The sequence below is a fragment of the Chlorocebus sabaeus genome, chromosome 8, assembly GCF_047675955.1.
Source record: "Chlorocebus sabaeus isolate Y175 chromosome 8, mChlSab1.0.hap1, whole genome shotgun sequence".
Classification (NCBI taxonomy): domain Eukaryota; kingdom Metazoa; phylum Chordata; class Mammalia; order Primates; family Cercopithecidae; genus Chlorocebus; species Chlorocebus sabaeus.
Window position 1 is genome coordinate 36,474,266 of NC_132911.1, and position 12,839 is coordinate 36,487,104.

General features: G+C 35.4%; 1 protein-coding gene across 1 annotated transcript in view; it reads left to right on the forward strand.

Annotated features, from left to right (window-relative positions):
• Positions 1-1,278: 1,278 nt before the first annotated feature.
• Positions 1,279-12,839, forward strand: part of KCNU1 (potassium calcium-activated channel subfamily U member 1) — a 161,903-nt gene continuing 150,342 nt past the window's right edge. The window contains exons 1-2 of the mRNA XM_073018637.1: positions 1,279-1,588; positions 4,570-4,689. Of these exons, the coding sequence (XP_072874738.1) occupies positions 1,394-1,588; positions 4,570-4,689 (315 nt within the window). The 5' untranslated portion in view covers positions 1,279-1,393. The remainder of the gene's footprint in view (positions 1,589-4,569; positions 4,690-12,839) is intronic.

The window sequence follows — 12,839 nt, forward strand, 5'->3', positions numbered from 1 at the left end:
AAAACATCAGGGAAAATCAAAGAAATTTCTCTCATTCTGAACTTTACCTCTGCTGGGCCAAAAGGTTTGCTACCAGGGCAATAATAAAAGCAAGAGAGGAGAGAGTTCCATAAAGAAGAGAGAAGTGGAACAGATTTATGGGCTGAAATAACAATCAACCAATGACCACACTAGTTAAATTGCCTTCTTCAATACCTGCACTCTATACTATGCCTTTCTTATGTAAAGAATAAACAAAACCCTTTTTTTTCTGTTTCAAGACAATCTTGATTTTCATTGTGTGTACAATGTGATATTCTTTGGATTGATGCACAATAGATACACATATTTTCAAGTCACGTGGGATAATATGTTCACATAATTTGTACAGATCAAGTCAGTGTACTTGGGATATCAATCAACTTACATATTCGTATTTTCTTTATGCTAGAAACATTCAAATTTTTCTCTTCTAGCTATTTTTAAATGTACAATAGATTATCATAAGCTTTAGTCACCTCACTGATCTTTAGAAAATTATGTGTTATTTCTTCTATTAAACCAAATATTTGTACCCATTAATCAACTTCTCTTTATCCCACTTCTTTCTTCGGCCACCCTTCCCGACCTCTGGTAACCACGAATCTACTGTATCTTTATGAGATCCACTGTTTTAGCTTCCACATACGAGTATAAATGCAAAATGCTCTTTTAATATACTTATGCATAGTGAAACAGCGACTGTAGTCAAGCAAATTCACATATCTGTCATCTCACGGAGTTAATCTTTTTTTGTGTGCATGTAACAAGAGCCCTTAAAATCTACTCTTTTAGCAAAAATCCTGAATACAAAATAATTTTATTAAGTATGGTCTTTGTTCTGTAAACTGAATCTTCTAGACTTATTCATTCTGCATATCTGCTCCTTTGTATAAAGGATAAATAAAAACTTCAAAGTACTTCTCTCTTCTGTCCTTCCAAGCCTACTAAGCACATGGCATCCTCCCAGATGGAGAACCAACTCATTTACACACATAGTTGGCTATTGTTTCACTCAAAAAGAGTTGATTTGAAATTATCTGACTGTATTAACTGAACTGATAACCAGCTGATCATTGCTATAGATAATGGGATTTCTTCAAGGCATAGAAAAAGTCAGTAACAATCAGATGTAGAATTATGATTTTTTGACTATTCATATTGTAGGCCCCAGCCATCTCCAGTTGTGTATTCGTTCACAACCCATGAGCTGGCACCAGGGGATTGGCAGACCCTTGTTCCTGGAACCTCCCACTGGTTATCACACTTAACGTTGGAACACTGTGGTACAGTGAACTCTGATTCCTGGAATTGTTACCAGGTGACCACGACGTCATCAAATGGTCTGGCCATTCCTTCTACTGATGTCTCAAACATGTTTCAGACTAAGCTACGAAATGAAAGTTGGGAAGACTCGCAGAAAATGTCCTGCACAACTGAGATCCAAGTAGCATTCATTCTCTCCTCCTTTATGACCTTCATCAGTGGACTCGTCATCCTGCTGATCTTCAGGCTGATTTGGAGAACTGTTAAAAAATGGCAAATCATCAAGGGAACAGGAATTATCTTGGTCAGTTTCCTTATTAGGGATCCCTTTGTGTGAAGTTACAGATAAGTTTGGGGTAGTTTTGTGTTCAGCAAAAGATCTAAGCTTCATTCAGTTTTTCAGGCTAACACAGGCAGCTTCTCTGGCCTGGTGCCTCAGAAAGGGTAGTAAGCCAGACCTCAGGCCACATTCTGAAGCCTGAAGAGACAGGGTCAGGCCTCTTTTCTCTCCCATCTCTGGAAAAAGCAATGTCTTGTATGGATAATGATTAATGTTAGCTCTGGAAAGGGAGGTCACTGTTCTGAAAAAAAGGTTCATAAACATTATGTCCATGACTCTATCTTGAATTTTAACAAGACAATTGTGCTAGGTTGTAGAAAGGAGGTGAAAGGGAACAAGACATCAACGTCAACCTTGCTTTCATAAATTGTTCATGCATAATGCATATGTACCGACATGTGTACATTGTCTTTTGTATGCTATGTGAAGACAACACATTGAGTTGCACATACACAGAGAAGCTCATGCATACATGCCTGTGCTATCCAGGCATAGATGCAAGGACATTTCTTATAACCAAACAACCTTAGCAGGAGTTGATGTTGTTGAATAACAGCTGGCAAATGATGATGATGAGGATAAATGATGTATTATACAGATAAGGCATTGCTTAAGAGCTTGAAATAAAGCTCTCAAATGCTGTGTAATGGATGTTCTATTACCAGAGGTCAAAGACGAAGAGTTTTATTATACCCTGTGTAGTTTGTTTCCATTTTTGCTTCCCAAACTTTCTTTCTCTGATAGATTATAGCAATTTCCATAACACAACACATTTCACCTGTGCATTATAATATTGAAAATTTGCTTAAAACATTTCTTTTAGTGCTAAAACCTACAGAAATATAATTTATAAATTGATAATTTTTAAGATTATTGGTAATATGGAATTTTGTTTTCCATATTTGAAAATTAGCCAATATTGAAGCTTATAGATTTTGTTCCTAAACAAGTTTATTCTATTGATTATTTCTACATTATGGATTTTAGGCAGTGGCACAATAATTGGAGAAAGAATGCTGGGATACTGACATGGGTAAATAGCCTTGATGAATCTGCCTCCTGTTTTCTACCTTGTTTTGTTGTTGTTAATGCACAACTGAATTTGTAGGATTTTTAAATCTTAGTCTTCTGCTCCAGGCAGTGTTCTTCTCCATTATGTTCATTTTCTGTGATTACAAAAATGTGAGAATACATTTGTCAATTTCCTATATTTTTCATTTATTACTTTGGGTGTAATTTATGTCTACACTTCAATCCAGGTGTATCCTTTAATTACAAATATTTAGCAAATGTTACAAAATGTTAAGAAGTGAGCCTGAGCAACCAGAATGCTGTACCGTTCTGCTTTTGAATCTTGAGGAAAGAGTTTGATCAAGTTGAGTTAGTTTTCAATAATTTGTTTTGTTTCATCAAATTAAGAGTGACCTGTTTTTCTCTAAGCCTTTGGAGAAGTTGGACAAATGCAAAAAAAAAAGTCAGAAATCTAGGTGTACTGTGAAGAGTTATTTTAAAAATTATTTGGAGAGTTATAATTTCTCTCCTTAAATGTGCATTTAAAACATTTATTACATCTATAAATATGATTTTATTATATCTTAGGACCAATTTGTTTTTCCACAGAAGGTAGCTCCATTTTATGATGGAATTCAAATGAGTATTCTATATTAATGTCATACCTAGTATTTTTTTTTAATTAATTCTCAGACAACATTTAGAAACAGACATGAGTCGTGTGTATTAGAGGACAAATAATTGATCAGGATGTAAACTTTTATCAAAGAGTTTTTAAATGAGACTTCCCTTCTTATCATTCAGAAAATATGAGTAGAAACATTAACTGATTTTGGAAATCTTGGTTTCATATAAAATGAGCTTTTTTGAAAGTCAGAGGGAGTCATTTAGCTTGGTGTGGGTAGTCCTAGGTGGTTTGTGTATTTCTTTGTGGTGGTTCTAAAATATTATCAGCAAACAATGAATGCCAGCTCAGGCCCCAGCCTTTCCTCATTGCCTGATATTAGGAAAGTCATTTAATTTCTCTATACCTTGGTTTCCACATCAATATAAAATTTATTTAGTCATGCCTAACTTTATCATTGAGATTACTGTAACATTTAAATATAATAAGTGAAGACATTCTGGCCGGGCGTGGTGGCTCACGCCTGTAATCCCAGCACTTTGGGAGGCCGAGACGGGCGGATCACAAGGTCAGGAGATGGAGACCATCCTGGCTAACACGGTGAAACCCTGTCTCTACTAAAAAATACAAAAAAGTCCCAGCTACTCGGGAGGCTGAGGCAGGAGAATGGCGTAAACCCGGGAGGCGGAGCTTGCAGTGAGCTGAGATCCCGCCACTGCACTCCAGTCTGGGCGACAAAGCGAGACTCTATCTCAACAACAACAACAACAACAACAACAAAAAAGACATTCTATAAATGTGAGGAAGGATTATAATTTCAGAATATAATACCAGCCAAAAAAACTAAAAGCAACACAAAATTGCTGAAAACTTCTCCCTTCTCTCACAAAATGCAGACACTTAAGTAATCACCTAAAAAATCAATTTGTAATCTTTTTTCTTTGTCCACATATCTTGATGAAAACTGTTACACTTATACCCAGAGCAGAAGAAAGCATGATGCTGCCAATTCTGATCGTTGCAATGATGTCAGTATGAAGGGTCTGGGACTGAGTATACATGAGAAAGACATAGAGGAAGATTGCAGAATTTCAGCATAAAAAAAGCTGTGCAGAAAACCAGGAAAATGCAAATCCGGTAAAATCCATATTATGAAATATTGAATAAGCAACTTCAGGGTTCCCTGGTTTGGACAAGGTAGAGTGGTTTTCGACTGATACCATCACAAGAGGCTCTATCAACATAAGTAAAACAGATTTCTTTCTCTCAGATCCAGCTCACATTATCAATTTCTTTCTCTCGATTGTAGGAACTGTTCACATCAGGTAGCATTCCTAGGAACCATGTAAGAAGCCTCCACTTCCAGGGACGATTTCGTGATCGTATAGAAATGTTGCTTTCGGCCCAGACCTTTGTGGGGCAAGTGTTGGTAAGTACATTTTCAGTGTTAGCTTGCTAACAAACTTTAGCCATAGGTGTGATTATAGTCAGTATAAATCAATTGATTCTCTAGGTAAACAACTGATGTTCCTTTGGTCGTCTTATCTATAATATCACCACCTCCCCGTCCCCACCTCCCTGTGTCTACCACTCTTTACCCATTATCTTGCTTTATATCTGGAGTGAATATAATTACTAATAATTGTATTATATTATTATATATTAATGTAAATCATATATATTATTAATAATGTTATATAATTAATAGTATATAATACATTATCTGTAATAACATGTAATTATATGGAATAATTATATAATTATTAATAATTATAATCTTCCTAATTATAGTTAATTACTAATCATATTTATAAATAGTAATTGTAATATTATATATTTACTAATTAATGATATATATTTATAATTATATAATTACTAATTATGTATTATAATTATATTTTATATTTATTGTCAGTCTTTCCACAAGGAAGAAAGCTTTGTTAGGGCAATAGTTGTGAGCGTTTGGTTCTCCTTATATATGCAGATGGGTGTGCACATAGATATTTTCAAAAAATGTTTAGTAAACGAGTCAGACCTGAAATATATAGCTACTTTCCTCTCCTTTGATTTCAATAGACCTCTTTATATCATTATGCAAAGTAGCCTTTAGTGTCCCTCTATGATATTTATCCCTCTACTTCCTATTTTAATCTCGGTAATTTGAACATATTAAATCTCACTTTGGGCATCATCTCTTTGGGGCATCCTAAACTTACCTCTTTATTAAGTTAAGAGCTCCTCCTCTAGCTTCTTTAATATTTGTTGAGCATTGCTATTAAAATTATCTGTGCACATGCCTCTCTCTCTCAGAGTACAGTGAGCTCCTGTCCATACTATGTCATGGAACTGTTTATTTCCCATTATCTGGATATAGCAGATGCCCTGTAAATGAAGATTGCGCTGATCATCCTTTCAGTAGTGTGGTTTGATCTAAAATATGAAAAGATGAAATTCATAATTAGGGGTCTGCTGCCATCAGATGGTCTTATAATGGAAGTAGGTTCATGTGAGCTAAAGATTATCCTCTGTTTCTTATAACTAGCAAAAACATGGCCCTTTTCCAGTTACTGTTTAATTCCGATCTCATACATTGCTAACGCTTGGTTGGAAGTATTAAGTAAAACTGCTTTCATAAAAGCTGCAGGGAATGTTGAGTCATCTGGAAATGTGCCTCTCCTTTTTCTGTCTTCTAAAGTTTTTTATCTCTTTTCCTGAAATCTCTGTGGGTATGACCCATTGCAGAAGGATTTTGTAATTCTCTCTGATGATATCAAGGATTTCTTGGTTAGGATTCAATGTTCTTCAAATGTTCAAGTCATGTTTGTGTGAGAAACTTTGGGAATAATGTATTAAAGGTCACTAGGGTGAGGGAGAAGGGAACTTACAACATCCATCATATGAGCATTGCATATGGGAAGTGGGTGGGAAACGAATGATGAAAAATTACCATACCAATAAAAATTACTTATTTAACAAAGGGAAACTGTATTATTTTAACCTATAACAGCTGGTGATTATCTAGTTGGAACAGCAGGAGGCAAGGAGTAAAGCTTAGATTAGAATAAATACTTCAGGCCGGGTGTGGTGGCTCATGCCTGTAATCTAGCACTTTGAGAGGCAGAGCAGGAGGATTGCTTGAGCCCAGGAGATCAAGACCAGCCTGAGCAGCATAGCAAGACCTCACCTCCACAAGTAATTTAAAAGTTAACTCAGTATATTGGCCTGCACCTGTGGTCCCAGCTACTCAGGAGGCTGAGATAGGAGGATCGCTTGAGCCCGAGTGGTCAAGGCTGCAGTGCTGCAGTGAGCTGTGATCATGCCACTGCACTCTAGCCTGGGCAACAGAGAGAGACCCCATCTAAAAAAAAATACTCTAGCATTGAAAGCCAAAACTGAGCCTCTTAGAGATCCCAAGTACAGTTTTAAGAGAATAAAACGGCTTAAAAGGAAGGCTTCCTTCCTTCTATCCTTCTTTCCTTCCTTTGTAATTCTTTTACTTCTTTTTTTTTATTTTAATACTTTAAGTTCTAGGGTACATGTGTACAATGTGCAGGTTTGTTACATATATATATATACATGCCATGTTGGTGTGCTGCACCCATTAACTCGTCATTTATATTAGGTATATCTCCTAATGCTATCCGCCACCCCCACCCACTCCTCACAATAGGACCCGGTGTGTGATGTTCCCCTTCCTGTGTCCAAGTGATCTCAATGTTCAATTCCCACCTGTAAGTGAGGATATGCGGTATTTGGTTTTCTGTTCTTACGATAGTTTGCTGAGAATGATGGTTTCCAGCTGCATCTATGTCCCTACAAAGGACACAAACTCATCCTTTTTTATGGTTGCCTAGTATTCCATGGTATATATGTGCCACATATTCTTAATCCAGTCTGTCATTGATGGACATTTGGGTTGATTCCAAGTCTTTGCTATTGTGAATAGTGCTGCAATAAACATACATGTGCATGTGTCTTTATAGCAGCATGACTTATAATCCTTTCGGTATATCCCCAGTAATGGGATGGCTGGGTCAAATGGTATTTCTAGTTCCAAGACTAAACCAGAAAGAAGCTGAATCCCTGAATAGACCAATAGCAGGCTCTGAAATTGAGGCAATAATTAATAGCCTACCAACAAAAAACATCCAGGACCAGAAGAATTCACAGCCGAATTCTACCGGAGGTACAAGGAAGAGTTGGTACCATTCCTTCTGAAACTATTCCAATCAATAGAAAAGAGGGAATACTCCCTAACTCATTTTACGAGGCCAACATCATCCTGATACCAAAGCCTGACAGAGATACAACAAAAAAAGAGAATTTTAGACCAATATCCCTGATGAACATCGATGCAAAAATCCTCAATAAAATACTGGCAAACCGAATCCAGCAGCACATCAAAAAGCTTATCCACCATGATCAAGTGGGCTTCATCCCTGGAATGCAAGGCTGGTTCAACATACACAAATCAATAAACGTAATGTAGCATATAAACAGAACCAAAGACAAAAACCACATGATTATCTCAATAGATGCAGAAAAGGCCTTTGACAAAATTCAACAGCCCTTCATGCTAAAAACGCTCAACAAATTCGGTATTGATGGAACGTATCTCAAAATCATAAGAGCTATTTATGACAAACCCACAGCCAATATCATACTGAATGGGCAAAAGCTGGAAGCATTCCCTTTGAAAACTGGCACAAGACAGGGATGCCCTCTCTCACCACTCCTATTCAATATAGTGTTGGAAGTTCTTTTAGTTCTTTTACTTCTTTCAGCAAATATTTATTGTTTGCCAAGTACATGCTAGGCAAACACTCTAGGTATAGTGGAGAATTCAGGCAAGAAACTTGCATTTAAGAAACTTAAATTCTAGTGAGGGTAGATATGAAAATTACATACATATGTAAATAAGATAAATTCAGATAAGGAGTGCCATGAGGGAAATGTGAGTGAAGTGTTTGTGAGATATGGTTGTTACAGAGTTAGATCACAGTGATGATAGAAAAAATCTCTGAAAAGGTAAGATTTGAGCTGAAGCATGATGACAAAGAATAAAGCAATTGAAGAATTAAGGGAATAGAGTTCCAGATTGAGAGAATAGAATTGTGGAGTCAAAGAGTGCCACAAGAGTTTACTGCAAGTACCAGAAGGAGGCTCCTATGCTAGGGACTTGAAGGGCAGGGGACAGCGAGGTCTTACAAGAGACTGTAAAATGGCTCAATGTCTTAAGATTCATAGGGAGGAGCTAAAAGACTCAAAGGGAATCACTCTATTCTAAGGTAAAGGGATGTCTGAGATCTTAAAGCATGAGTTGACATGGTCTGATTATATTTTAAGGTTCGACAGGCACTAAAGGCTGAAAATAGAGGAATTGTCAAAAGTAAGCGGAAAATGATGGTAGAAATTAGGAGTACAATTTTAATATCACATAACTTAAAATTCAACAAAATTCAACCATAACCTTTGAAATGATAAATGTAACAAACCACAAAGAAGATATAACATCATTAACATCACTGCACCAAAAATATAACCCCAACATATGTAAAACATTAAAAAGTTATTTTGATAAATGAAAAAGTAATTAAAATAAGTGAACTAAGTATCAAATGCAAAAAGTTAGGGAATAAAAACATTAAATCTAACCAGAATAAATTTAAAAGATAGTTAGAAAATAATGAATTATAAAACAGTTGATTACTTCAAGCAATGAAATAGAGAAATCAATAGCTAGTCTATAAACAAGGAAAAAAAAGGAAAAAGAACAAATATATGAAATAAGACATTTAAATGAGAAAATAAGTACAGATAAAAAGGAAATTGAAAAATATATATATATGCAATTAATTTTGAAAACTAGATGATTTCTTATGATAATATGAATTGCCAAAACTGTCCATAAAAGGAGAAATTCAAACAGACCAGTATCTGGAAAAAACAAAGTTGTCAAAGACCCATAATCATCATCACCCTCCCTTTTTGCCCCTTTGAGGAGAGACTTGGATGATTTCAAGGACTAGTCTATAAAACCATCAAGGAGTAGATATCTCTAATGCTAATTAAACAGCTCCAGGTCATGGAAAAGAAAGCATTACATTTTCTTTTCCAATGAAGACACAGTACTTACATGAAAATCCCCCCAAATAGCAAATTTTATATACCCTAAAAACTAATGCCTTTAACACTGTAAGGGAGAATACATGGGCAACCACTCAATAGAAGTCTAAGAAAAGGAAGAAGGAGGAAGAGGAAACTAGGAAGATGGGAAAAAAAAAAAAGGAAAACGAGAAAGAGGAAAAGAGAAAGAAGGAACGTGAGAAGGAAACTCCAACAGTAAAATTAAAAAAATTCCCTTCAAAAAAGCATGCCCTCTAGAAGTCTTCCTATATTATTAATATTAATGGAATGACAAGGTGTTGATCAACTCTGTAGCATCTATGGGTTTGATGTTTAGTGCATTTATGGGTTAGGTGTGTTATATCAACTACCTGCAGAAAAAAATTTTTCTTCTAAATTTAGTTCCAAATATGATCCTATTCTCAAACAATTATCTTATTCCTTTTTGAGATTTTGTGTTGTGGTTAATTATGTAACTGACTGTAATTCTCTATTGCTTTGTGGCTAGAAAATGTAAAACCAAAATTACGGCTTATTTTTAGCAAGTGTATCTATTTTTAGCATCACCCTAAGCACTACTGTATGTTCACATTCTGTTTTTCTGGCTTCTCTGGCGTCTCTTTTTTTTTTTTTTTTTTTTTTCCAGGTAATCTAGCATTTGTGTTTTTATATTCTGCCTTAAATCCTTTCTGTAAATGCATAACTTTTTCTGTGAACATGTAATCCTCTCTGTAGATAAATTAAGCCCCTAGCAACAACAACAGTTGTCAACCTTAGTATAAAGAAGAACTAAATGCACAAATAAAGCATCATAATTCATTTCGAAATGGGAAAGAATATTTCAAAAATGGTGTTTGGAATGACTAAATAACTTATTTTGCTATTTTTGCTCATTTTCCTAATGTGATGCAACCTCTAGGGAAAAAAATAAGAAAAACATAAAACATATTGGAAAAGATCAGTTTCTTCATATTTTACATGCATTGTTTATGTGAAAATAAAATAAACCTTTTCCACCACCTTGAGATAAGCTGTATCTTTATCTTTGTTTTCTTCCTTTCCTTATTCCATATTTTATATTGAATATACCATCAAGCATCAAGAATGTACTTTGATATATATGATGAGAATACAGTTTAGAGATCGCTATCATATGAACAAAGAAAACACTGGCAGGAAACACTACACTACCTTCCTAGAAATGTTTTTGGCAGATGATTACCTTGTTTATGTTTTTTTCTGCACTGATCATTTATGGATATTATTGTTTATCTTTTCATGCACATGATACAGTATTTTAAAAGTAGAAAGTAAAAACTAAATTCCTTCCTTACCCCTATCCCCAGAAGCAAGTACCTACTGCCATGAGTTTCTTCCTTCAAAGCTCTGCAAATTCTCAGCAACATTGTCAGATTTATTTTATTTAGGTGTTCAGGCCACTTGGGATACTCTCGTCCTCCCATAATTGTATCTACAAATATAAATTTTGAAATAATGTGTTACTTCTTGTGGCACTTCTTTGTGGAGAGTAGTAAAGTGAATGGCCAGTGAAGCCAGTGGAGGTAAAATTAGATCTGAATTCAGGTTAGTCCATAGATCCTGTCTTCAAATAGGGATACACCCCGCGAGAAAGGGAGGGATGCCAACAGGTTTCTGAGGGGTCAGCAGGTGAAACGGTTCTCCAGCTTTCCTTGGTTCTACTTCCTAACATTGATGAAGCTGCGAACTCCACATGCTCACTTTCCTTTCCCCCACTACCATTTCACAATCCGTTTTTCAAGAGAGGCACTATCATTACCTCCTTTTTAAATGAGGAAATTGACACATATCTCATAGAAATATAATGTAAAAATTATACAGTGGGGATGAAAAATGCTATCTATAGATTTCAATAAACAAGCTAAAACATAAGAATGAGTTAACATTGTAATCATTACTGTAGTGTCGTCATTATTACATGAGTTAATAAGTGTAAAATATACATAGGTTGTGCATATAATAAGCATATATAGGTATTGTTATTAATATTTTTATAAAGAAAATATCTCAGGACTTATATCTATAAACATAAACAATGACTAATATTGATGTTGAACCCTGTCTCATTCTAACAATAAGTGATATCTATAAATACCTACATTAATTTGAAAAGTCCATCTCATGGGTGAATGTTTTATAAAATTTTACTTTTTATGTTTTGCAATGATCAGCTTATAATATGTTGTTTAATAAAAATTATCATGACAATTCAATACAGAAAAAAATATACAAAATAATATTTTGAGGCAGATGTCAGGAAATTTAGATTCCCTTTGAGTTTCTTGCACCTATCTTGAGATTTCAAACCTGCTGTCCCATTTTTCCATTTGTTTATTACTGGAAATAATATTTGTTAGAGGCATTAAGCAGTAATTACTAATCAACATGACATTTTATGTTGTAACTAGGATGATCATAAACACAGATTTCTGCTAGTTGTCCTAGTGTAATTGTTAATAGAGCCTCTTTTTTTCTTAAAAATCTATGTATGGCCAGGTGCAGTGGTTCATGCCTGTAATCCCAGCACTCTGGGAGGCCAAGGCAGGCGGATCATGAGGTCAGGAGTTTGAGACCAACATGGTGAAACCCCGTCTCTACTAAATATGCAAAAATTAGCCAGGCGTGGTAGCGCTCGCCTGTAATCCCAGCTACTCAGGAGACTGAGGCAGAAGTATCACTTCAACCTGGGAGGCAGAGGTTGCAGTGAGTTGAGATTGTGCCACTGTACTCCAGCCTGGGTGACAGAGCGAGACTCTGTCTCTTTAAAAAAAAAAAAAAAAAAGTCTATATATTTGGACAATAAATAATATAGTCACCTTGGTTTTAAATGAAAGCAAGTTACAGGTAATTTTCCAAAGAAGAGGAGCCAACAGAGAGAAGACAACTTTGTCTCCTTGACGGCCCCACAGATTAAATTACAGCTTTGATTAGAAAGAACCTTTTTTTTTGCTTTTGTTTGCTATGCCTCTTTTTCTCTAATTTGCACCCTTCTTCCCCTTTCCTCATGGGTCATGTTGCTTCCTTTTGGTCTCATTTAGCCTTTTTGGAGATGTATATGTTTCATTAGTCTCATGAAGAAAAGTAGCTTTATTCATTAATTCTACATAGATGTATGTGTGTATATATATATATACTTCAGTGTGTGTGTACAATTTATACACACACATATATGTGTAATTAATATCTTCCTTAGCCTTCTTAATTTTAATATGTTTTTTTCCAATTTACCTTAATTTTCCTTTTCTCCCCCTCTAGTCAGTTATATGAATGTATCACATGCTACACCACCAGTTCAGGATGAGCATTTTCTCATAAACTTTTTCTGATACCCAAACTGCTTCCTCTTACCATCCAAAAGTCCATCCTGTCCAGGCATGATGGTTCATTCCTATAATCCCAGGACTTTGGGAGGCT